The sequence below is a fragment of the Trachurus trachurus genome, assembly GCF_905171665.1.
Source record: "Trachurus trachurus genome assembly, chromosome: 20".
Taxonomy (NCBI): Eukaryota; Metazoa; Chordata; class Actinopteri; order Carangiformes; family Carangidae; genus Trachurus; species Trachurus trachurus.
The window spans coordinates 7,539,356-7,566,681 of record NC_139911.1 but is presented as its reverse complement, the minus strand read 5'-3'; the positions used below and the strand labels follow the sequence as shown (position 1 = coordinate 7,566,681).

The 27,326-nt window shown below is 43.4% G+C and overlaps 1 protein-coding gene across 1 annotated transcript in view; it reads left to right on the top strand.

The window, feature by feature from the left end:
• Window positions 1–27,326, top strand: part of mmp16a (matrix metallopeptidase 16a (membrane-inserted)) — a gene marked incomplete at its 3' end in the record, with an annotated part of 71,422 nt that overhangs the window by 22,876 nt on the left and 21,220 nt on the right. The window contains exons 4-5 of the mRNA XM_083995942.1: window positions 3,193–3,497; window positions 23,147–23,308. Of these exons, the coding sequence (XP_083852068.1) occupies window positions 3,193–3,497; window positions 23,147–23,308 (467 nt within the window). The remainder of the gene's footprint in view (window positions 1–3,192; window positions 3,498–23,146; window positions 23,309–27,326) is intronic.

The following is a 27,326-nucleotide window of genomic DNA, read 5'->3' as shown; positions in this document are numbered from 1 at the left end:
ATTTGTTGGATATTATAAATTTCAAGTATTTAAATACGACTGCTGACAGTAAATGAGTACATTTCTCTAACTATTCCTTTAAGTTGAAGTTAAAATAAGCAGAACGTGCTGCTTATTTGTATATCTTTCCCCTGCTGGTGGCTCTCTGGGTGAGCCTCAGCTGTAACACTGCAGTGTTGTGGGCTTCAGTTCGCCCCAGACTGGAGCCCTTGTCATGTCCTTACGTCTCCTCTAAAAAACTTCGCTCTTTCTTCTTCAAACTCTTAAGGCCCAAAAAATAATCTTAGAAAAACAACACTGGCATTTGGAAAGTATAACAAATGCACAGTCTCCCCAGGCGTGTGCTAGTTTCCATGTAGCCACATGCAGTACTTGCTGTAGGGAGGCACTAATTAGCTTTGGCGTGCCTACTGTTCTCCCTGCATGCAGGTACTATTATAGCACATGAGTTGCATCCGGAATCATTATCACCTCGCAGCATGGAGTTTAATATTTGATATGGCCTCAGAGCAGGTTGGATGCTTTCCTTTCTCGTCTTCTCCCTGCATGTGTTTTTCTCTCTTTATCCGTCTTACCTTAGAGTGAGTGAGGTTGGCAATAAGAGTCAAATGAAACCATCATTTTATTCCAGGAGGCCGTTCAGACAGGCCATGAGGATGAAGACATGCACTTAATGTGAGGAAAGAGATTCGCACTTGTCTTATATTTAAGCAGGAATGTTTCCTCGTGTTTATCACACTTGTTCTCGCATGTCTCGCTCTCCTCTACATCAGCACTTCAAAAGACAAAAGGACCATTTAGTGTTGTCTCAATCTGGCAGAGACGCTCAACCACCGACCATCGCGCTCACACAAAGCTGCTTCAGTCGATGTTCAGGAGTGTTTCTGTAATTTGAGGGTTTGCCGGTGCTCATCGTGTACTGCTCACACTTCTTGTAGGACACTTGAGGACACACTTTGATTTTCACAGTTTAAAATACTTCAAACCAATCTGATCATTGATGTAAAAAAAGAAAGAAAGAAAGAAAAATAAGTCCCTGTAACGTTATTGTTGCTGCAGTCAGCTGGAGCCTCTGTAGGTCATGACTGCTGATTGATTCACTGCTGTGAAACTGTTGTTCTCTGATAAAGAGTTCAGCTTGGTTGTTAATTACATCATAGGTGCACAGATGTTGGGATTCACCGTAGCTTTGTCTGGAAAAATGAAAAAAAAAAAAAAAGAAGTGATGCAGAGTTCATGCCGGGATCATTTATACTCATTCTGCACCAGTGTAGTGAAGAATTAGCAGATGTTTTAATGTGAAAACAGTGTGATAGTCAAAGCTGCAACATTTTTACATTAAGACCAGAAATAAATGACACATGCATGTGCTATAAATATGAGATGATTAATGAATGACAAGTCGTCACACAGCTCCAGTTTGTTCTGGTGTGAAATTTGTGAACAGACAGACAGGTTGTGTCATTCACTCATTCACTCCATAGGGGACTGTACAGTGAGCTCATCAGTAAAAGGAACAAACACTGCTCTTGTGCCATATGTTGCCTGAGTATTGGTTCATGATGCATTCTGGGATACTACAACAAGTCCACTGTCTGTCCATCCATTTCCCTGTGGTTATCTGGGATCAGGTTGCAGTGGCAGCAGGTTTAGCAGAGGGTTCCCGTCGTCCCTCTCCTCCTCCTCATTGATTTCCAGCTCCTACTGGAGGATCCCAAGGCCTTCTGGGTCTTTTTTCCCAGTTAGATATGACTGGAAGGAGGAGTTTTCCTTACACAGATGTCTAAACTCCTCAATCTCTATTGAGTCCATTTCATCCTCTTGCATCAGTGACCTCATTCTTTAATCAATATTACCCACCTATGGTCAGAGTCATTATTCCACTATATAGGGTAGAATAATACTCACTACACACACATCGCTACAACTCACTATATCATGAATCATACATAAAGTAGCGACACAGCTCCTGTGTGTCACTTATCTGCCTCCCCGCTGCTAACTCTGTTTCTTTATTCACATGCATCTCTTAAGCAATACGAATTTGTATTTCAAAATCATATGCATATGCATGTGCCGTCTCCTTATGAGACCTGTGTGTATCTGCAGGGCTCAGCTGTGCCACAACACCAAACCATTTTTGCTGCGAGTGAAAGTTTTCCCAAAAGTTGTGTGAATGTAATTAAAGCAAGCGCATCTTTAGTCAGCTGTCAGCAAGTCAGCAGCGGAGGAGCAGATAGAGGGAGAGGAGCAGTTTGTGATTTGGTATCAGCAACCAGAACAACTTCAATACAAGACTGCACTTTATTTATATTTCATAGCTTCTCCTCTCACTGATTCACAAATTAATCTGAGCTTCACACGCAGTTAAAATATGCAGGGTTTAAAATGTGCCTTGCTGCGTGCTGCCCAGGAGCAAGACTCAAAGACAAGGTGCTCTGATAATATTTATTCCTGTTATGGAAAATGATGGAGATGCAGTGAAGAACTAAAATGGAAAAAAAGGAGGGAGGGGTGAGTTGAGGAGATTCTTGAATCAACTGGGATCTAAGGGAGAAACGGAAAATCATAAATTGGCCCGGTGCTGCTTTGTACTGTATTTACTGCTCTTATCAACTGAACATCAGCCAAACTCTGCTTCACCCAAGAATGTGACAGAGTGACACTGAGATATTTTTGGAGCAAATACATTTTCCGATTGCCCGGCCCAGAGTGGGGGGGCTCTCGGGGGGAGGGGGGAGGAGGGGGCAGTGGGCTGTTGATAATCCTTAATTAGAAAATAAATTCCAGAGGCAATTTCCTCGCCACACCTGCAGCCAGTCAAAGCCGGCAGGAGAGGAGTCAGCTGTTTCCTCTCACAAATCGCTCCATTTAGCTCTCTGTTGGCGAGCAGGATGAGCGCGCTACAGCAGCATGTGGAGAAGACCGTGATAGTGACAGTTTTTTTTCTTTCTTTTTCTTCTTTTTTTCTGGCAGTGTGATTTTGTAGATTGACATCCAGCAGTTTCCTCCCTCCTCAGCTGTTGTGTTGTTTTCTGTGTCACCGTATCAGGAACTGGAGCTGTTTACTCTTCCTGATTATACAAAAAAAAGAAAGCAAAAGCTTCGCAGACCAATTTACAACAGTTCTCATCCTGTTATTTGTGGTGTGATGATCTGGTTGACCTCGTTGCTCATCTCTTTCCCCCCCAGTATAAAGAACGTGACGCCCAAGGTGGGAGCCGAGGAGACCCACGACGCCATTCGGCGAGCCTTTGACGTTTGGCAGAACGTGACGCCGCTGCGCTTCGAGGCCGTGCCCTACAGCGAGCTGGAGAGGACCAAGAAGGACGTGGACATCACCATCATCTTCGCTTCAGGTTTCCACGGCGACAGCTCGCCCTTTGACGGCGAGGGCGGCTTCCTGGCTCACGCCTACTTCCCAGGGCCGGGAATCGGGGGCGACACGCACTTTGACTCGGACGAGCCGTGGACGCTGGGAAACCCAAACCATGACGGTAAGAACAGAGTAGTGTTGTTGTTGCAGCAAAGTCACCTGGAGTTTATTTGTTACATAAACTGTATCTATATGATGATGCAGAATGTTTACAGTGTTGATATTTGGCATCTAGCCTGAACCAGACATGCATATGTACAATACGAGTCAAAGGTTTGGACAGAGTGAAGGCAAAACAGGCAACAAGTGCTCAGCAGCTCTGGGAACTCCTTCAAGACTGTTGGGAAACCGTTACCTCATGAAGCTGAAGCTGACAGAATCAAAAGTGTTCAAAAAGCTGTCATCAAAGCAAAAGGTGGCTACTTTGAAAAATCTAATATCTATAATATTTTCTGCTTTCTTTACATTTTTTGTTTCCAAACTTTTGACTGGTACTGTACTTTTTTACAAAAAGGATAGATTTGACCTGAGTTTTGGTTGCTATGGTGTGATGCGGAGTGAAAGTGCGTCAGTGGCACATGGGAGGCATAAAAGGGGACACATTATGGAAATGTCACTTTTTGAAGGCTCTTTAACATATATTTGGGTGTTTGTTTTGCCTTCTGGCCCCCAAAATGTGAGAATTGACAAACAAATCTGTAATGTGCAGACTCCCTAGGTTGAAACCACATGGTTTTATGAGCCGATTTCCTCAGTTATCTTTCAGTGATGTAATTCAAATTTGCATAACCCCACCCCTACCTGGTACCAATATAGGGGGCGGGACAAGCAGTGGCTCATTTGCATTTAAAGGGACAGGCACTGAAACCAGCTGTTCTGGACAGGGCTGTTTTGAGAGGATAGGGTTAGGGTTAGGGTTAGTGATTGTTGTGATGTGATTGTGATGTTTGATCCTTGGGGTATTTTGACCACAGCATGTCACAGATATGTCTTTAGGACACCTGAGAACTATTTTGATTTGTGGAAAGGGGGCATAATATGTCTCCTTTAAGGTGCAGTGCTGAGTTGTGGGTTACCCGCGGGGTCACACAGCCTGTGTGAACAGCTGGACTGATTAAAACAGTGTGAGTGTATCTGCTCCATCGGACACACGAGACACAACTGAGAGGCAGCCTGCTGGACACTGGGCTACTGGGGTTTCTGATGGCTTTACTGTGCTGCTGCGGTTTCACGCTGCTCTGTTGTTGAGGTTCAGTCCTTTCTCTCTCACCGAGCAGCTGAACTGCTGTGCGATTATCACATCACCTCTCTCTCTCTCTCTCTGTGCTGCGGCTCGTGCCTGGGCTGAGTGTTTGCCCTCTGAGCTGTGCAGCTTGTCCGGTTGTGTGTAAGCCGTCAGCACGCTCTGTATGTCATCCTGTTGTGCGGGTTGCATGTCGAGCAGATGCGTTGCTGTTTAGTGTCATGGTGAGGGTCAACAGATCTGTGTGTGTGTGTGCATGCATGTTTGTGAGAGAGTGAATCAGCGGCAGCCAGCAGCCAGTCAACTAAGCTCCCAGGTCGACCTTTGACCCCTGTGCAGCTTCACTGTGGTGATGACACGGCTTTGTAAGAGAGTAGATGGAGGACGAGACAGAGGGAAGGATAGAGGATGAATAAAAAGTTTAATTAAGCAAATATAAAATATACTTGATGCGGTTAAAGTTAAATTAAGACATACACAGCTTCCTTGACGGGGACTTTTGTCGCTGCAGGAGAAAAGATCTGTCAGACTGTAAAAGGTGGATGTTTTCAGCGTCCCCTCCGCGAATGGCTCATTAAATCTGCGGGGCCAGTCTGCCCTTTGGTCCACACAGACAGCTCAAAAGGACTCATGAGTCAGAACGACGGCAGAGACGAGGAGACGCTCCTATAAGAAATAAGGGGCACAAATGAGAGGAAGAAAAACGAGTCACTAGCACGACAGAGAGATAACACGGGAGAGGATAAGAGAGAATGGCGGAGTATCTCTAGACAAATATTGGAGGTTCAAGAGCTCACAAGAGAGAGACAGACGGAGAGGGGAAGACTGAGAGAGGAGCACAGCGAGAAAACATTTGAAGAGGAAAGTGGAGAGAGAGAAAGAGGAGAGAGCAGAGGAGATGAGTGGGAGCTGCTGAGCTCTGTGTCGGAAATAGAAGTGAGGAAGTTGCTGTGGAAAACTGAATTTTAAGTAGGAGCAGAAGGGCTTTAGCAGGCTTAGATAATATGTTGTGAACAGCTTTATTTAAGGCTGTTTGATCAAACTGACAAGAATCACTCCCGCAGCTTGGAAACACAACACGTAACAGTAACCTCAGGTAAACTAATGATGCATCGGCTGTGTACACGTGCAGGTGAACACACACACACATACACATACACTGTTGTCATCCTGGCTGTCACACCTTGAAGGACGTTGAAGCAGCTGTCATTGAAGGCTATGATTCAACCCCCTTAACACACACATACACAAACAAACACACAAACACACATGCACACTCTCTCTTCCCCTCCATGCAGTATTAATACAGCCCTGCTGCGGCCCACACCACTGTGAAAACATCCCATAAATGCATGCAGTTCTGTTGCACACTCTCCAGCTGGCTTCCCTGCCAAATCTGAACATGCACGGGGCTGAGTCCTGCCTGCTCGCCGTGGCAGGGGGTGCTCTGCTCTGCTCTTATTCCCGGTGTTTCTTTGAGATAAATTTCTGAAGGCAGATGCAGCCTGATGCTCGCTGTATAGTCAGGACTTTGTGCTGAGATATTGGATATCATGAAGTTTCACAACCCTAAAGCCAAAACCTACTCCAGATATCAGGTGCTCTGTCTTCCTGCCAGACGGTTTTCTGTCTTGGCTCCATCCATAGCAGAACCTCTGAGGCAGTGTTCGGTGTGTGTGTGTAGGTTTTGGAGAGCTACAACTAAAAACGCCTGTAAGATAATAGTGCAGCAAGTATTACTAATGTTACTGCTAATAATTAAAGGTGGTGCTGTGTCAGTGTGCACAGCTGTAACCAGTGAACCACAGGTCTGTTGTGGAGTGATATTGATCCCTCAGACTGCAGTATAGCTGAGTCAGCAATACTGGCCTTTGTTTTACTGGACAGGATTAAATATCAGTATTTAAGTGAATACTGGAAATTCAAATACAGTCTTTTGACCACCATTCAGTGTATATATAACACATAAAACAACAAGAAATGTCTGATAAAGGACATTGGACTACTATAAAAATACTTATACCTTAGTCCAAGTCAAACCACAGCGTATCAGATATCTGTAAAAGCCCTGTAATTTTTTTATATACCAAAATAGATTCTCTGGTTATATTATAAGGATGTCACGATTAAAGATTTTCTTGGTACGATTATTGTCAGAGAAATAATCGCGATTATTACGATCATTATATTCAATGATTTTACAACACAATGAATGTGTCAAATCAAATATAGTCAAAATATAATTCACACTTAAAAATGTTGGGTTAAAAACAACCCAATATGGGTTATTTTTTAACCCAACACTGGGTAACTATAGGACAGAACACATGCTAGGTTATTTTGACCCAACAAGTTGGGTTGGTTTCCTTAAACCAACAGTTGGGTTGTTTATACAACCCAGTTGGGTTGTTCATATAACCCAATTAAGGGTTCACATTGACTACACTGCTGGGTTATTTTAAACCAATCAAGTTGGGTTGCTAACTGAAGCTAGTACTCAACAGTGTGTCACAAACTTGCACTTAACAACTATATTGTGGCAGGCTAGGGTTCTATTTAACATAAACTCAAACAGAGACAAACTTTAGATCTTGTAGCAGCTCATACACCACTTAACTACAGGGAGAATGCTGTTTATTATCCTCAGACCACCAGACAAACTGCACACAAAGGAAGGGAGACCACTAACCAAAAACATAACTTCACTTATGGTGTCAAAGTGCTTATTTACAACAGTAATTGTAAACTGAGTAGACCATTGAATTAGTAAATTAGTGTGTAGAACAGTATCACTAAAGATTGTGTAGCTGTAACATCTGTGGCGATATGTAACAGAAATAACCTAAACTTAGAATCACAAACACACTGTCCCAAAGCATGCTGGGAAACTCCTCCCACCGAACGTCAACCCAACATGTTGGGTAGTCTGAAATGACCCAACACAGTATCATGGAAATTACAACCCAACAGCTAATAACTCAACTGCCAACGACAATAACCCAGCAAATTGGGTTCTTAGATTACCCAACTTGATGAAAACAACCCAATTAAACTAACCAACAGTCTCAACTCAGCTGTTGGGTTGAAAAAATAACCCAACATTTCTTAGAGTGTTGCATTACTAATTATATAAACAAATTATTTAACGTATCTATTAATATAGGACCAATTGTTTATCCTTCAGAGGAAAGATTTTTTTGATCGTTTTTTTTCTTACAAATGAGGCGCTAACATTTAAATTCCTACCAGTTCAGTGTTACGTCAGGTAAATTGACATTAATAACGTAATTGAACCCAGTTACTGTGTATTTACCTATACTCTGGCGTACAAAGCCAGCTGGGTATCCCGCAGGTGATGATTCATATCGTTCATAATGTTGTGTGACTTTGTTTTCGTTTGTGCGTTGCGCTGATCTGCCGACATGGTTCCGACATAATCTTTTTTGGAAAGTGACGGTATTTAGGAACCCTTACGATTAAATAACTGTGGCGTTTAATACATCGTGACATCCCTACTGTATTTTGTGGTTATCCTGTTCCAGACACTGTGATATATTTGCACTGTGAGTTGAGCCTGTGATTCTCAGACCGAGCGGATGAGTCATCCATTAGAGGTGGGGGTGGAGGGTCAGTGACTGGCCACTGTGTATTTAATATAACACCTTTTATATTACCTGGAGATCAGGTTGTAAAGTGTTGGGAAGTTTTCACACCAAAATAGATCTGTACTTGTTCTTGTCTCTCTGCTGTCTGTGAAAAAAATAAGGTCAAAACAACATCGTATTTATTTTGTGTGGACACGTTGCTGCAGGTACCAGCAGTGAGCCAATAAAATCTGGTCCAGGAAATCCACTTGGACTAACAGAGCCATGAGTCTGAAGGTTTTTTTTTTTCAGACACCAACACTCTGCACAGGTCTCAGACATGAGATCAAAAAGGAACCTAAAATAGATTCAAAATACTACACTCTTAAAAAAAAAAAAAGAAGAAAGAAAACAAACAGTTCAAGTTCAGGGGCAAAAAAAAAATGTTGACACAGCACACTTATTATTCTACAGTCTGCTTGGTGCAGTGGGCTGGTGGGGGTGGAGGTGGGGCAGTCGCTCGCTGCTCTTGGAAAGAAGCTGTTCCCGAGTCAGTTTGTGTGAGGATTGTTGTGCAGCTTCTGCAGGACATAGAGAGATAAACAGCCCAGGGTCTGCTGGCTCTGCTTTGATGGTTCCCCTGGTGTAGGCACTGTCTGTATAAAGTGGCTGCATCCTGATCGCTCTCTGTGCTGTGCAGGTCTTTGCAGTTCTCTGTCCTTACAGCTTAGACAGTCCAGATGAGATATTTTCTGGATGTGGACTTCATTGCACTTTGTTAAGCTGCACAGAGACGATGCAGGAGGCCGTGGAGTTTCTAAAAAATGACCAAACCACATCCACTAAAAACACAAAATACTAACTGTTTAGAAGTAGAGACGAGCCATGCGCCACTCCGAACCAGACAACCGCCTCTCCGATGAGTGTCCAGCTGCCAGCAGCCAATCAGGAGAGAGGGTTTTCTGACTGAACTCTGAACAGCAGTGTGCATGCACATTTCTCTGTCTGTGTGGAAATCTGATGTTTTCACTTCACAGACTATGAACAAAGACATTAACTCCAATTAACTAATGTAGGCTGAAACAGCAGCGTAGAGTGGGGCGGCTGCAGCTGAGCCGAGCTCCCACACACACACACACACACACACACACACACACACACACACACACACACACACACACACACACACACACACACTAGTAGAACAGTACATCTGTGTGTGTTTACATGTGTCTGAGTCATGATGGGGCTGTAATAGTGTGTGTACATGTGTTTTACATTCAATTTTAGAAACCTGGACAAGGTTGAAACTTGTTTTAAAGAAGTTGTAAGTGATCTGTCATTCATGCCGTTTCTGTATCCATGGATACCTGAACAACTTTGCCTGATGATGTCATTTTAACGAAGAACTGCCCGCCCTCTATCTTTCATTTTCCATCTTTAAGTGTCCTCTCCCTCCTCTTACACACACACATACACACAAACACACTTATCCTTACCGATAAGCTGGCCGTGCCTGTCATACCTAATCCTCCCTACACTGTTGTCGAGAAGGATCAGTCGTCACGGTGACCGTCGCCAGCACCGCCGCGCCGTAGATGTTATTGTTGTTGTTTTGGAGTGTGCGACGTCACTGATGCACACTGGAGGATTAATCCCTGACTGCATGGAGATAAACACTTGCATACACGTGTTGAAGTGCTCACACATACACTCGCTCTCTCTCCCACACATGCACACACACACATAAAAACAAACACACACACGTGCATTCACACCGTTTTGTCTGCACGTTCGTTCGCTCACACCACCGCTCAGACATCTGAGGACAGAGGATTACTCAGTTACATTCAGTGGGATTTTTTAGCACACGCAGCAGAATGAGGTTCTCATTAGGATTATCTAATGGCACTTTAAGAGAGACTTGGATGTGTGCTACACAGCAGCAGCTTATTTGTGTGTTGATGTTTTTGTCGCGTGCGGGAGAAAGTGTTTGGATGCCTGCAACGTCAAAAACACTTGAAAAAGGCATTACCACGCTAACATCATGAAAGACGTCGCTCATCTGAGGAATCTTCTCAGCAAAATGTTGATGTAAACAAGTAAACCAGTTTCTCAAGCTGTTGCATATTTTGTTTTTTTTTTTTTTTTTTTTTTTTTTTTCGTAAGCGTCTCTCGCCTGCTGGAGCCTCAAGTGCCTCTTGGCTGCTTTGAAATAACTCCTAATCTATTTTGACTTCTCGCCTCAAAGCCTTCATCAAACCAGTAATTTGCCAGTACACATTATCATTGTGGCCAAGCCATGAGGAGGACGAGGATGAGGATCAGAATCCCAGTCGATATAACAGCCTCCATTAGTCTTTTGATGATCTCCAGTTCGATCTCTTCATTTGATCTCGCAGTAGCACAGGTATTGAAGAATTACATGCAAGTAGAGAGTGGAAATAATTATCTGCAGTTTGGTCTTTTCTCTCACTTTCTTTGAGCTGCCTGAGGAAGACAAAGTGGAAATATTAGAAAGATGTTCCCTGATTGACGTGATCTGTCCTTGGATGTAAAAGATCAACTCTCGTTTTTATCTCACCTTACTATGAGGAATCGTGCATTGTGTTGAGGATTGCACATTAGTGGTTGGCGTTATTTTAGTCGGTGGAGAAAACAAAAAAGAGACAGGGAAGGTATGTGAGGGTGTAGGTGATCAGACCAATTTCCTCACTGAGCGTGCAAAACATCCCTGGGAGCAGAAAAACAGAGAGAAAGTGGTCCTGTAGCTCCAGCAGCTGCCCTACATTCCTCGACTGCTCGGCTTAACACACAGATACACGAATAGCTGCGAGGGATAGATAGGTAAACTGTGGATGCAGAGACGGCGCTGCGGGACGGAGGAAAGGATTAAGGAAGAAAAAAAAAGCTGGAGCTGGAGATGATTTATCTCTATGATTTGTCTTTTCATCATCAGATCTCGGCGCACCACCACCACCTCTGAAAAGGAGCACATTAGCGCAAGACGTTCTTTTGTTTGGCAGCTTTTTTTTCTCCATTTCTGCACAACAAGGAAAGGTTGAACGAGCGAACGGTGCTTCATCACAAGGTCGTCTTTGTGGTTTCAGGCCGCTGTGTTTGCTCTTTGTGAAAAATCAAAGTGATGCACGCAGGCGTAGATAAGACAGGTTCCCATTTTGACTTTCAGACACACTGAGGCTGATTAGATTTTACAGGAAAGAAAAAAAAAACATCCACCGCTGCATACCATGACTGTACACAAACACCCTGTCTCACCCGAGGGTGACTTATAAGGCCTGGTATGCCTGCGAGGACCTCCAGCCTCCAGTAGTAACAGTGAAAACTATGTAACATAACACAGCATGCAAGCTAGACCTACACACAGGAAATGAGAGATTCCAGGGCTTATTATTTTTCCTCACCTTTGCCCCGAGAATGAACCAAAGAGGTTAGATAAACACGCCGTCACCAGGAGGAAAAATACGCCAAGAATTTCTGCTTCTAGGGATCGGGGGTTGGATAATGGGGGCGCTGGGAGCTGGGTGGATGAGGCGGGCACTCAATAACGGAGTCATGATTGGCTGAGGGAGGGGATGTCAGGACCGGCTCCGCATTGATCAGCTGATTGACTGATGGTCGTATAGGAGAAAGCTCCGGTCCCCAGTGTCGATCGGCAGAGCAGTTTATCATTGACGTCCAATCTTGTAACTGGACCGTACATTCAAAGCTGCTGTCATTTTGTCCATTTTTACCAGCGGGCAGTGAAAGGAGATCAATCTCCAGCTTCTTAGCAGTGGACAGTGCACACATTGTTACCTGGAGCTGCCATTGTCAACTCAGGGGAGTGGGCGGGGGGGTTGGACCAAAAGAGAAAATAAGAAGAATAGAAAAAGAAAGAAGAAATAATGAGAGAGAGATGTTGGAGCAAGTAGAGTACAAGCGAGGGAAGAGGAAGAGACACTGAGGAGGAGAGGAGCATATGGTGTCCTTGCAGGTTTATTTTTAGGTTACTACTCCTACTGGGTGATGAGGAGGAAGCGCTCGACTCTTTTCCACCCTGTTTCTCTCTTTCTGTTATTCCTCCCTGGTCACTCTGAACCTCTCTTTTGGTAAAAGTTCAGTGGGTTTTAGTTGGCGTGTCGCTTCTTGTGTTTCCAAAACTCTGTGACTGCAGTGTAAAGATGTGAGAATAAGATTTAAAAGAAAAAAATGGCAAAAAAAAAACTGGGGGAAAATGTAACAAATACAGATTTGCAGGTGGAAGTTTATCTTCAAAAAAGTAAAAGAAGCATCCTGGTTTATTTCCTTGATTGACTTGATGATATTTCCTGCTGGCTGTCTTTTCTTTTCTTTTTTTGGTGGCAGGCAGTAACATATTTAAGAGCCCAGATTGAAGAGTCATTTCTTCTTGTTGTCCAGACATTGAAATTACATTGTATATTTTTCCAAATGTTGGAAAGAATGTCTCTGTATGTTGTTTGGGTTTCGGAAGTTGTTCGGTTTGTCTGGAGACTTAGGTCCATCTGTTATGGGCTATGGTCACTCAGTCTGGACACTGTCACAGTCTTTTTTTAGGTTTCTTATCAGGTATTTTGGTATCCGCTGTATGTTATTTCACCCTGTTTGGATTTGTCATTCCTTTCCAGCCAGTGATGTATTTGGTCTAATTTTCTAAGTGACAGTCTTATGCGTCCTGTGGCTGACTCAGGTTTGTGATGTTGACATGGGACACTAAAGGGGGGCTGGTAATATTATTGGGTAGAGTCACTACTTTTCATGGTGCTTCAGATCTTTGTGAAATTGTGAACTTTACCTTCAACCGTAAAAGTGTTTCTACAAAGGTCTGTCTGTAGGGTCACATTTAGATTGTTTCCCCTTGATAAGTGGAGCAATATATTTCTCCAGAGATGCATTCAGACACTTCTGGTACTGAGACCAGATGGGGCTCAAGTATTCTTAGGAAACCATTTGTTGTTTCTCAGTAAGTGGTTTTAATGCGGAAAGCCATTAATTATGGTAAAGTGAAACTAGATGTGAATTTATGGCTCAGCTGAACTTTTCATTTTCTACTGTAGTGTGGTGAGAGCTTTTCTTTTCTGTTTGATTCCCAGCTTTTTGTATAATAACACATTCTTTGAACTTACCTATTTTTAAAAAGAGTTGGTGTCATGAAGTTGACAGTCAGAGTCGGGTGAAAGAGTGAAAGTCCAGTGAATTGTTGAAGCATTTCTTTAAAGATATAGAAGAGTGTCATCTGCATAAAGGAGGATTGACCTGTCTTGTTTTTTCCTCAAGCTCTTGCTCAATGGAGGGAAATGCACAAAAGATCGTCTCTTTGACTTTGCTGCACCGCCTCACTGTATCTCTTAGAGAAAATAAATGGTGAGAATCAAATGTTTTTTTTTTCTTATTGCTGGAGTAGATTTGTATCTTTCACAATATGCAAGAGAATGTGTGAGTCTTGAGGACGTCAAGTGTGGCTACGGCTGATGGTGGAGAGGAAGAATTTATGCAAGGACAAAGCACAAAGCTACACACATGCACATACCTTTTCTTTCTCTGTATTTCTTCAAGGGTACTGGAAGACACTACTGTACCTTGTAGGCAGCTTATCTCAGGGATGCAGCATGACAGCTGACATGACATGATGTAACACCACGATATGGTGCAGCTGAACACAACAGATCCGTGTGTGATACGACACAGTCCCGTCCAGGAACGTGATGATGAATGTACTTGATGCAAGGATAGTCAACATAATACATGAATATATATTTTACTGCACAAAGTCTCAGTGAGATATGATATAATACATACAGCTCAGTCTGTTTAAGCAGCAGGAGCCAGTGTATTGTACGGTTTTGTTTGCCCCAGGCTTTTCCTCTCAGGTAACATACAGGCTGTAAAGCAAAAGATGCACTTGAAAAAAAATGGTGCAACCAGCAAAAACATCTTTATCCCTCTTACGAAGCTAAAGCCAAACGTGCTTGATTGAAAATATCAGTAGCATTAGGACCATTAGGCTGAAAGGACTAACACCCTGTACCTGCAGTGGAAAATCTTAACGGATTGATTTCCAGCACATTAAATTGGTCATGGTACAAATCAAGGGATGAAATTGACTCCGCTGCACTGGCAGGTGGTGATTTGAGTTAGAGTTAAAATCTTGCCAAAGATGCCAGTGACAGCGAGGGGTGAGGTCCATGAATCAACATTGCGTTTATGGCCGGAAGCCACAGAGATTATGGAAAATGTCATCTTAAATTTCTCTTAGCTGTGAAAATAGCACACGTTAGAAAAAGGAGGCTACCACCTGTCTTCATCATCTGTAGTGTAAACTGATGTGTGTGCTCACAGCTCCTTTTAATACTGTGTTTATTGTATGCAAAAATCCATTTGATTGGTTATGTAACCATGTTCTTTTGCTTTCTAACTATGGAAAACCGCGTTGGATTCGAACCACTGCTTTCACACTTTCCCAAAGAACATGAAACGAAGAGAAAGACAGGGGAGAGATTCTCACGCGTTCCTGCCCACCAGGCTGCCACTAGAAATAGACGACTGCCTACTGACAGCAGTATCAACTTCCACGTGGGCGGCAGCACTCTCTTCCGCCCCCACACATGTACACACACACACAGACACACACTCGTGCACATACAATTCATGCACCTGGGGAGGTTTGCCCTCCCACCAGTCGGTCAGATGCTCTCATAACATCGTACCCATAATCCTTAGCAAACAAGAAGTGTAAACAACCCTGCCGTGGGTACATGTCGTTCCGTGAACACACGCATTTTATCACTTGCGACTCCTGTAAAGTGGAATATCTCCCCACTGTGTGTTTAAAGTTGGAGGGAAGCATGTTGGCATGAGTGTTATCGGTTTTTATCGGATCATGTTTGACTCCACTGGGATGCTTCAAGCAGCTCACACAAAAGTGATGCTTCACCCTTTTGTTACTCTTCAGATCATGAAAGGAAAATGTGCTTTTTACAAAAACCAACCTACTGACATCCAGAGCCCCGGCTGGAAACTCTGAAACACACCAGTGACTGTAAATATCTGATTTGTAGTTCTGCATCCTGGACGAAAGTCTCACCTCATAAAGCTTCAGCTGATCCAGTCATAAAGGCAGGATGGGTTCTGGCAACAGTTTATAAAACACTAGACTACACTGGATTTACAGAGGAAAGTTTGCGTCTGCTTGCCTGAAATTTAGCTGCTAAAGCGTTTGAAATAGTGAAACGGGAAATTACGATTGGTTCAAATGCAAAGACTGGAAGTTCAAATGGAAACCTTTTTTTTAAAGATATGTGTAAACAAAAAGACAGGTGTGAAAAGTGGGTGTATATATTTTTATTAAAAATATGTGTGAACGTATAAAGACCTTGTAAGAGCACAGCGAGAGTACCAATATGTAAACAAGGTCGACAGATGAAATAAATACAGTACACAGCAAACAAGAAACACGCTGAGATGCCTTCAGATATTCACATGCTTGTTCGATGTTTCCCCAGAGATCCAGTTCATCCATTGATGTCTTGGTTATTATAGGTTTCCAAAATTCAAATAAATACAAGTAAAACACCTTCTGATTGAAGAATTGTTGAGTTTCCATCATGAAAAGGCAGCGTCCCTCGTAGACCAGGAGATGATTTGAAACAGGTGTCAAAGAACAGAGTGGACGGATCGCTTCATGTGTTTCCAGATGCAGATGCTGCAGAATAATGGGATTATCACCGTGTCTGTTTGTTGTTGTTCAGGGGCAAAAGGTGAAAGATGAATGTGTAGAGGAGAAGTGTGAGGATGAGTGCGGCTGATGAGTGTCAGCTGATTAGTAACCACTGAAAGGATCTGAAGTGTCAGTTGATGCAGTTAAAGCAGCTGAAATTGTACTGAAGTGCTGGCTCTGCTGTTTGAGCCCTGATTTTTTTTAGTTTCTGCAGCGCTGCTATTTCATCAGCCTCCGTGAGCCAAGTGTTTGTAAAAGTTGAGGATGTCTGGCTTTGACTTGTTTGCTGAACTTACCAGAGAATCTTAAACAGGCTGCGAAAGTGACGCACTACAAGGTGCATCTACCCCGACCGCATTTAAAAGAGAAAAAAAAGCTCTGTGGTGTAGTTCCCAAAATCACCCTTTCGCTGTGTCCGCAGCTGCGTCCGTGGTCACAGCTGCAGTGTGTGTGTGTGTGTGTGGGTGTGTGTGTGTGTGTGTGAACTTATGAATGCACGTGCAGTCCACCCACACCTACGCTTCCGAATGCATTATTAATGATTAATGATCGCAATGAAAATGTACACATATCCGCGTCCCGCTCGCAGGTGCTACACAGAGATAAACATGACAAGAATAAAGGATGTCCTTTCCTTGGCAGCGATTTTTCCTCCTTTCTGCCTGTTTGTTTACCTTGAGTCCACAGAAACGGCCAATATTTGGATCCCTGGCACCGTTCCTCACAGAATTTCAGTCTGTAGCAGGCTCTGTAAATAAATTATTACTTCAGTGTACATATGTTGTTCCCATCAGCTGCGGCTTTGTTCTCTGACAAGCTTGTGAGAATTTAGTGTAATAGATCCAACAGCACAAGTGTTGCTCAACCAGTGTCAACAGCCCGAAGCGAGGGCAGAGAGAGGAGGGATGGAAATATAAATGAGGGAGGAGAGCGAGTGCAACAGCAGAGAGGAGAAGATGAAGAACCTCAGTGGGGCAGTGCATGGTACCGACTCCAGACCTGCAGGGTGAGGGTTTGATTAACGCAGGTCATATCCATGCTAACAGTGATGTAATGGAGGTTCCCACTGGTCATTATAGTATTTTTCATCACCAGTCAGTTTTGGGGTGTCATGCAGTCACGCTCAATAACAAATCTCTACCTCTCGATCCCTTTAGGCGGTAATGATGTTGCCTAGTCTGGGCAAAGGGACAGACAGCTACTACATCAGGCACTGGACAGAGATCGGACGGGAACTAAATGTGATTTGGACGGCAGTGCAAGAGAAGTAAAAGTCCATGGGAGACCAGTTCAGAGTGGCGCCGCCGTCTTCTAGTGGATTCATTGTTTAGGTTTAACGTTTCTTATGTAAAGGAAGCATGAATCTACCTTTGGATGGCGTTACGTGTAGGGCTGTCCCAATCATGAAATTTTAGTTGACAATTAATTGGCATTCAAATGATTGAGATTAATGATTTCATTGTCTTTTTCTGATCATTTTATGCCACTTTAGCCTAAACATTGTTTAATAAAAGAGCCATTGGCATTAAACACTGGAACATATAGATACAATTACATATGTTTTCCCTTTTAGGCTTTGCAACTAAATCCATGATGCTTATGTCAATCGCATATAAATATGAGAAATTAAGCACCTCGAGGTAAACAGTTTTTGGCGCTAATTCTCCACTCATGTGCCATTAAACCATAGCAGAAAAAGAAGAAGAAGACGGGGGCGTAGCGTGATGATGTCATTAAAAGAGGACCATTCAAACCTCAAACGGTGGAAAACGACGAGGAAATAGTGATGAAAATATGACATTTCTGTTAGTTTCACCCAGCTGTTTTTATGAATGGAAACCATTATAACTATTCAGTAAAATAATTGCTCTCAGCTCAAATTGTTGTGACGATCATGTAATAACTGTGACAGGCCTACTGTAGCTACGTGCAAACTGTGTTTTATCATTACGAAGATGAAGACGAAGTGAAGTAAATAAGCCTGGACAGGACTGGAGGTTGTGGTGAACAAACTGAACAACAACACTCCCTCCATTGTTGTGTTTGCTTGGTGTTGGTCCTGTAAACTGAATCGGTGAAGTGCACCAAACGGTTCGCTGCGTGCGTGAGGGTGTGTTTGGGAGCAGACGGACTGTGAAAGGCAAGTGGGCAGAATGCAGCCATTGTACTTTGGCTGCTTTCTTCACAATGGTCACTCTGTCGCTCTGGTTTGACAGCCAGCAGAGATCCGTGTGCCCGGGGCCCTCTGAGCCAGGCACTGAACCACTGGGCCCCGATCCAACACAACACTCCTGCACAGCCAGAGCTCTCATTGACTCACACACTCTCTCTCTCTCTCTCTATCTGTGTGCGCCGCTTCTCTGGACTGTGTTTGTCACTTCACAAACTGAATCTCCAGCCTCCTCCAGGGTCAAGGTCGGGCTGATTTTCGACGACACGCTGGCTCGGAGAAACAACATCCATTGTCAGCGCCGTGAATTTCTCTCCTCTGCTTGTGGATAGCAGCTCATTTCCTTTTGTTTTTCCTGTTCCTGCACTGTTTTGCTCCCAGTGTCAGGGACTGCAGATTACAGCACTATAGTCCTATCTTTCTTTGCATTTACAGCTCAAAACAATACCATTTATCAGTTACAGACAATATATTTACTGTTTTGACTTCATGCATGTAGATTAGAGGAATGATTCACAGCAAAAGAAAAGACACGGATTGGCTCAACCAATGTAGAATGAATAGTAGAACTGATAATAGATGTAAAAATGTAAATAACATATTGCCCAGTCTCTGTGTTAATGAATTACACACAACTATATCAGAAATTAACAAAAAATGATAATAAACAGAGTGATACAAAATGGCTGCTGGTCTTAACAAGAGGAACAGACCTCATGCCATGTGGAGTATAGATAGAGAGAGAGAGATAATGTCTTTTGTTAAGACCAGGAGGCCACAGGCTGCCAGATACGTACAGTACATGAAAGATCCAGTCCTGGGATGCGCTGCGTGTCTGTTTGAAGTTCGTAGCACCAAACATCAGTAGCATTTACCAAATCGATGCATCTAAATTGACAGGTTAAACTGTTCTGGGTTTAGCTGTGCTGTGCAAGGTTAGATTAAGACCAGTCAATGTTATCCAGGTCCCTTTTATCTGTGTGTACTGTATGTGTGTGTGTGTGTGTGTGCTACTGCAGGCTTCCTGATACAGCAGCATATGTCTTTCTGGCTGTGTAGGTTCTGAATCTGAGGAGTTTGTCCTCACAAAGTCGGTGAAGGTGAAGCTGAAGGTGAAGGATTGTGGGGGATGGAGTTGAAACATTCCTCTCTTGTCCGTAGAAGAAAGGTACATTTGAATTCACCGAGACGCAACAGTGATTTCAGACCAAACCTCGAAAATTACTTTGTAATTAACGCCTTTTTTTTTTTTCTCTCTTCTCCATTCACTGTCCTGAAAAGTGTCGTGTCAGCCAATCGAGGAGTTTAGGGAGCTGGAACAATGGGAAACATTTGAGGTCCGCCGGGACAAAGAGAGCGCTTATGTTTGCTTACACTCAGATGCAAAACAGAGGCGATGAGATAACAGCAGCTGTGTTTTCCTGAAGAAAGGCTGTAGGAGTCAGAAATAGTTCATCTCTGCTGCGCGTCCTCCTTTACAATAGGACCGCTGTAATAGCTTTTGTTTGTGGGCTTGATATAGTGTTAATGTCACAGGGGATGTTGAGATTTCAAAAGCCTCGTGCTGCGGAGAGAAAAAAAACAGAATGATCCCTGTCTTGTGCCGCCGAGGGAAAACTCGCAAAGGGTTTGACGGATTGCGGAGGCAACAAGTGGACGGACGGCCTGCTGGTCAGCCAGGCCTGCAGCTGACGGCTTGGACTGAGTGAACCATGGGCGCTTAGTTAAAGACTAAGGAGGCAGAGAGGGTTACAGGCCCCTGGAGGCCCGTGCTGACAACCTGAGCTATTACTGCAATTGAACAGCCGTGTCCAGGGTCCTGTATCTGATTTGTGGGCCAGTGTGTGTTTATCTCTGTGTGTGTGTGTGTGTGTTTATGGCTGAACCCCTGTATTCCCATGTCACGTGCGCCTCCAGCCAGTAGACAACAGACTTTCAGCAGCAGCAGCGGTGGTGGTGGCATGTGCAGGGAGCCGGTAAATTATGGAGAAAGAGCATGAGGGTAGAGGTTTCTGGTTTCTAATCACAACCCCTGTTTACTTTACTGCAACCCCTGTGGGGGGAAAGACAGAGAGAGGTACATCTGATCATAAATCTCCAGTGACTCTCCTCCTCCACCTTCTCCACTCCATCTTCCCTCTCTTGTTTCTTGCCTTTTCGGCTACACTATCTCATTAGCTGCAACCTTGACCTATCCTGAGGAGAGTGTCGGCAAGGCTGCTGCTGCTGCTGCCGCCGCCGCGGGCTGCCACTGTGATCACCGCCCACTTAACATGGAGGGGAAAAAAACAAAAAACTTTTCAATAATGTAACAGTGCTGGGATTACGTCCTTTGTTACTTTGGTTGTAAATTTTGTGCTCTAAATAGATGATAAAATAAAATACTGCCTAAAACAATGAATAGCAGATCAGGATGATGAATAACCACATGGTGAAGTATTTCAAAATCAAATTCTCACATGAGGCCTGTTAAGTTTTTGGATGCTCTTCATCTCTTGGCGCTTCTTCCTCCTCTTCTTCTTATTCTTCTTCTATTTTCAACTTTTCTTCTCTGTGTATTTGAGGCTGATGCAGTCTTACCGACTGGAGGGTTATGTTACAAATGCCAAGGTCAAAGGTTGCAGTCGTGTAATTCATCATCTCCATCTTTTGTGAGTGCGAGTACATTGGAACATGTTACAAGATAACAAATAGTCCTGAGTCTTATCGTTTTCCTCGCCTCAGTTTTTCCGCTGCTCTTTATCATCCTGTACTGTTTTTTTTTCCACTTTTCCCTCTCGCAGCTATCGCTCCAAACGCCCTTTCTCCTCACTTCACCTCACCTTTTCTTATCTCTGTATTTACCTGCACGTTTGATTCTCTGTCTCCCACTCATCTTTCCCTCCCTCTCATAACTTTCCATCGTGCCTTCATCTCTCGTCTTTCCTCCTCCTGTACGCTCTTCCCTCGCTTTACCTCTTTGTCTCTTTCATCCTTCGCTGTCTGCCTCGTTTCCCTCCCCCTCTCCTTCCAATCTTCACCATCTCCCGTGTGCTCCTCCGTGTATACCTTCCAGCTGATAATTAGCCAGACAGTGCACACCGCCTCAGCTTTGTTTGTGGCCCAGGGGCCGAGAGGACGTCCCCGTCTGCCACGGCGACCGAAGCAAAGTGACAACGCCGACCTCAAATGGCCCCTGGAGGTAGAAAGGCTGACTCAAGAATTGAAGGATGGAAAAAGACAGGGACAGTTCTTCCTTTAACTCACAGAGCTGATGTGACCAGAGCATCTGCACCAGGACCTGGTTCAGCTGCAAAGACCTGGAGACCACAACTAGACAGAAAAAATATGTACAGTACACTGAAAATTACATTTGCACATTAAATGCATGGTCACGTCCGTAAACTAGTTATTGCAGCACACACTGATGTGCCGATGTCACAGGAAACGGCCTGAAGAAGTGTTGAGTGTGACCTCGTTTTCTTCCACAAGTGGTTCCTAAATCACCGCGCTGCTCCGCTCTCCTCTTTATCTCCTTTTCTTCTCCCTGCCTCTCTTTATTTGCTATAAACTCTATCTCCAGACACTTGTTCAATATTACAAGCTTGCATAAATTCTGCCTCAAGTTTCTGTGTTTCTCCCAACTTTTTTACAAGCCGTCTATTTTCATTGGAAGAATTCAGCTGAAACGTGAAGCTTTTTCCACAAAACCCTTGTTATTAATGCAATCTGTCTGTCTATGTTTTTACAACCGTGCAGCGGAGGACTTTACATCAACCCCGTAAAGACTCATTGACATTTATACAGTCAAATATCCTTCACAAGGTCCCAATTAGGCCATTTCTCAGTGGTAGCCCGGTCGGTAAATTCTAAAGTCGTACTGTACCTGCTAAGAGGGGATCTGAATCACCGTCTGTATCTGCTGATGCGTTATTCATGTGACAGATTTGCAGCAGATAAGTGCCTCCCTTTAGTAGGAATCGCAATGAATAAGTGATGCTCTTTTTCATTCCTGTCGGGTCTCTCACTGTGATAAGAACAACAGGGAGACGTAAAACTGTGAGAGAGATGGTCGGGAGGGACCTTGAAAACTTTGACATAGAGAAATTTAGATCCACCGTGACCAGTGCAATTCCAAACCCCTATTGAGAAATAGTTGCTTATTTGTAATGGCAAAACAAATCAAGAATCACTGTTTGTCATCGCTTTTTGTTTATGACAGTGTGTGACCAGTTCTCCCGCTGTGACATTTTGAGGCATGGCAGCGGAGGTCTCGTTGGAATTAGGTTAACGGCTTCCCACAGACGGCCAGTGTGCCATTATAAACACCACGAGACCCAGCGGTCTAAGCCTCATTGTTGCTCATGTGTTTCTCAGAAATGATGATGAGCTTCTCTATGGGTCAGATTCATCGTCTTGGAGGAAGATCAGAGCGGAGTTAGAAGAGGAGTGGTTTCTGTTGTTGTTGTTTTGGTCACCGGTGACGTAAGTTGAGGATCTTGAATGGGTGCCTTTAAATCCCAGATATCTCGGGCTAATACAGCTGGGCTGGGGTGGAGCTATGGGCTGTTGTTGGCTGAGTCAAAAGGTCAACACACAGAGAGCAGGGTTTTGTACACAGTATACTGTATAAGCTTGTGTTTTTGTTTCTGGAGAAGACGTCCCATCGGGGGCTGAGGCTTTCTCCATAATCCACTCATTGGGTGCATAAGTCGTGGATTATCCCTGCTCATACATGCATTCACATATGATTGGATGCATACTGTACATTGAGTCTTTTGTTGTCTCAACATGAGCTCAAGCTGAACCTTTTTCCCAGAAAAGCAAAGATGTTTATTTAAATCACCCAGACTTTGGCTTTTATTTTGAAGGAGCCACGGTGGCACTGCCAACCGGAGCAGGTGCAACCTGTCAGGGGGCGAGGTGACAGAACATAACCTCACCCTCGAACGCTTGTGAGTGACATAAAATGCTGCAAACAAATTTCCTGTCGAGCCCAGCACTGACAGACCCGCTCTCTCTCTCTCTTTTTTTTTTCTCTCCGTCTTGTTTCTAGGTAACGATTTGTTCCTGGTGGCGGTCCACGAGCTCGGCCACGCTCTGGGTCTCGAACACTCCAACGATCCCACGGCCATCATGGCTCCGTTCTACCAGTACATGGACACTGACAACTTTAAGCTGCCCATGGACGACCTGCTGGGCATCCAGAAGATTTATGGTACGGCTTCCCGGCTTCAATAACATGCACATAAAAATAAATCTAGTTAAGGTCTTTTCTCTGAGTTATCTGCATTCATCTAACCTGCATGAATCATCTTACCATGATGCCACAGCTTATGAAACATTTCACTCTAATCAGTCGTAGACATGCGACTGTCTGGATTGAGATGTTTGCATGCTTTATGAAGCTGGAGCATTTAGCGCTGTCACAACATAACAGTCCACATCTATGTGGACTGTTATGTTGTGACGGCGCTGGTCAGCTGGCGATCTGCAGGAGCTGGTTAGGTAACTGCTAACATGCTAACGCTTCTCAGCCACTCCCTTTGTATTAGGGCGTCCCAATTTTTTTACTGCAAAACATGTGATTTCAGTGATGACAGAAAATGATTTGTGAGTGTTTGAAGTGGTTTTCAAAGCGGGGGCAGGGGACAACAGGGTGTCCTCAGCAAATTGAAAGGAAATTATGGAAAAATTCGATTTAAAATAAAATAAATGTACTAAATTATTGAAGCGCCGACTGTACTGAAGTGACTTTGCCTTATGAAAGGCTGGTGGTTAGATGTCATAACTGGTTTATGGCCTCTACCCCCCAACATTAAGAGTCAGATTTAAGATCACACAGACCAGAGGTTCCTCATCAGAGCACAAACACTTTCCTCATTGACAGACGCTAATTTCAGCGCTTTGTCTTCTCATAAATGATACAGCTCTGGGCCTGAGTCTGACACTAGTGTGAAATTCGGTTTGACAGGAACAGATTCACAGACCAGGCCTCGTTTTTTTATTCTTTCTTCCTTCCTTTCTTTTTTACACCCCCATAGTTGAGTTAGTAGTTTGGGATTACAGACAATAGACTCGTGCTGTTTGATGTATTGTTCCACTGTGGTTTGGTTTGTTGTGAAGGGACCAATCATTTTTATATTTATCATTTTAATTTCTGTCCGTCCTCCTGACCGCAGTTTACAAGGAGATAGACAAGTAAGGAAACAACTCGGTGCTAAGTGGCAGTGTTGTCCCTTATTGCTGTAAACCAGCTGAACTCTGTTGGCCTGTCACATGAATGGCTGCACACGCACACACACACATACACATACACACCCGCGCAAGAACCTGCCATATGCTTACATGGTCAGGGCACGTCCCTCTGGGAGTGACAGACCTGGGCAAACGATCAAATCTCTCTTCATCCCTCTTTGTGTTTTCCTCCTCCCAGAGTTGAAGGGCAGGGCGAGAGATGGCAGCGAAGTGTTAACCACAGTCACATTTCAGCTTTTGTGTTTTATAGTTCAAAGACTCAGATTCAGGGCTATAGTTAACTCCGCCTAAAGTTTTTTTTATTTTATTTTTTTAATGTCTTCAAGCCTGTAGCTCCAGCTTTTCAATCAAAGAGGCAGATACTTTGCACTGTAGTCGTTAAGCCTTTGGACTGATGAATGAAGCAGGAGAGTTTCATGTTGATCCACACTCAGTGACTCACAAACTGTGTGTGTCAATGGGAAAAATGAATGGGATTGTTACCGCAGGAACCAGGAGAGCCTGAAATAGCTCCTCACACTTCAAGCTCTGTTAGCTGCCTTCTCTTCCTCGTGGCAACACACGTGATGGATGTGGAGGCTAAACGGAGACGAAGATGGGAGCCGCGCGGTTCAGATGGATTAGGAGGTGGGAAAAGGCGAGATCAGAATGGGGGGAAAAGGTGTGAAAAGGTGTTTCTGTAAAGGTAGAGAAGGGAGTGAAGAGCGAGAGTGGTGTAGGAGACGCTGAATTTGAGGGTCAAGTGTGAGGAATTGTGGGAAAAAGGATGGCACACTTCTTGACATGTAGCTGTGCTGTTTTTGTTTTAACCTCAGTACAGTAAAAAAAAAGTTTAAAAAAAAAACGGCTTAATAAATGTTTCAGCGGTTCCACATGATAAAGACAAAGTGTCTACAGATATATAAAAGTGGACAAATAGTATGTAAGTTATTTTTATATCATTTCCTCTTTTCTTTTAATTTCCAAAGCTTTGAACTTAATGACTTCCCACCCTTTTGAAAAGATCCCACTTCCTGTTTACATAAGCAACAAAAACACATTACTGTGCATGATTATGTCGGAGCAGAGTGAAAACCAGCGTGAAGCCGTTCACATCAAACAGTCATTACTGCACTGAAGCTCACCCCGAGCCTTCAAATGCACCAAAGGTCAGGCAGTTAATGAGAATAAGTCGTCTGGCTTTCACACGGCATAAAAAGCATCGAGGAGAAAACAAACATTTTGGTGGAGGATGGTGACATCTTGGTTTTGAAATCTGGGAGGTCTGCAGGAAACAGACTGAAACAAGACTATAGGTCAAAATTAGTATATGGCTCGACGTTGGGTCAATAACATACTGAAAACAACTAACATCTTTGTGTCTTATTTGCATTTAGCCTCAAATAAGTTTGAGCTCTTTATCTGTTTGCTCATCTCCTCTCTGGGCTCACACACACAGTATTGTAATACAGCTGAATTCACTACAAAGCTGCTCTCATTTATATGTTTTTTGGGGGAAAATAACACAACCCATTAAGACTAGATGTAAACTGCCAAAGCCATTTCCAAGCTGCTGCTTAAATCCTGTTTTTGTCACTTTGACTTCATCTGACAATATCAACGTAGAGCAAAATGAAAGGAAAAGACGGTGCTGTGATTTCAGCTATAATGTAAAGTAAATCACTCACTGAGAAAGTTACAAGCGACTGAAGACGTGTCTTTTTCTGCCTCTGTCTCTCTGAAATTCGCTGTAGAGAGGAGACACAGCAAGACGGATGACTATTGTTCAGGCATTTGCATGATTTGTTGCAAGCTTGTGTGTTTGTGTCTGAAAGCTTACCTGATAAATCAAGATTCCCAATAGTTTCTTTTCTAGTATAGTTATCATTAGATTATTATCTTCTATACAGGCTCTCCCATTCAAACACAATTATTTCACATTTAAACACACTTATAATTTTATTTGGACTCTTTTTGTTATACATTGGCACTTGTATTGCTTGCTGTTTTGTTGTTGTTAAATTATTTTTGAATTTTTGCATATTTTTTGGGGAGGTGTTTTTTACAGGATAGGGTTTTTAACCTCTCCCGCACTTACTATTCTTGTTTGATTTCTATTTTTGTAATTTCCCTTATTTTTTATGGTGCAAATAAATAAACTAGACTAAATTAAACTAAACTTTTTGATGCAGAAACTCAAGTCACATGGGTTTTGGCTGACCAGTGGTTGGATCTATGATCTCAGTTAGGGAGAACCGACATATCCCATCATGCAACTCTATAGTATGACTTCCATCCACTTATCCATGCAGGGTCACAGAGGCCAGAAGCCAGTACATGCAATCACAATGACTTAACAAGGAATAATTTTGTAAATGTACAGTTTTAAATCTTCACTGTGTTTTTAGTTTTTCCTGCCGAGTTGCAGGTTTAAGCTTAAGCATGTTTTGCTCCAGATGGATCTTAAACCAACTCCAAAGAACAAAACAATCCAGATGTATGTGTGTCACAACATCAGCATTATAATCTGGGTACATGTACAGTATAGACCGTGGTTCACACTGAGCTGCTCCACTGACTCACACGAAGATCTCCATCTTCCTCAGAGAAACATTAGACGGAACAACCCCAAACCGCGTCTAATGGGCTTTACCATATTGTTGTTTATGTCTCTGTACATACACGTGTGCATGTTTATCTACATGTCCAGCTGACTGTGAGTCTTACATAACTGCCGAGTGCTTTACTGCACTAATCCAGGATGAATTTCAGGGGATTTAACTCACTCTGGTGTAGACCCTCTGACCACTGCTGTGGTTAGGTGGGTGGGAGGTCAGTCGGTTGATGAACTAGTTTGATGGTTTATCTTTTTATTTATTGGTCAACTCCTCTGTCACTTTAATGACGAGTGACTTTAAATAACTCATCAAATCCCCCTTTGGTGTTTCCAGTAGGTTTCTAGGGTGTTAATTAAACATGGCGCCGTTTACTCATTGATA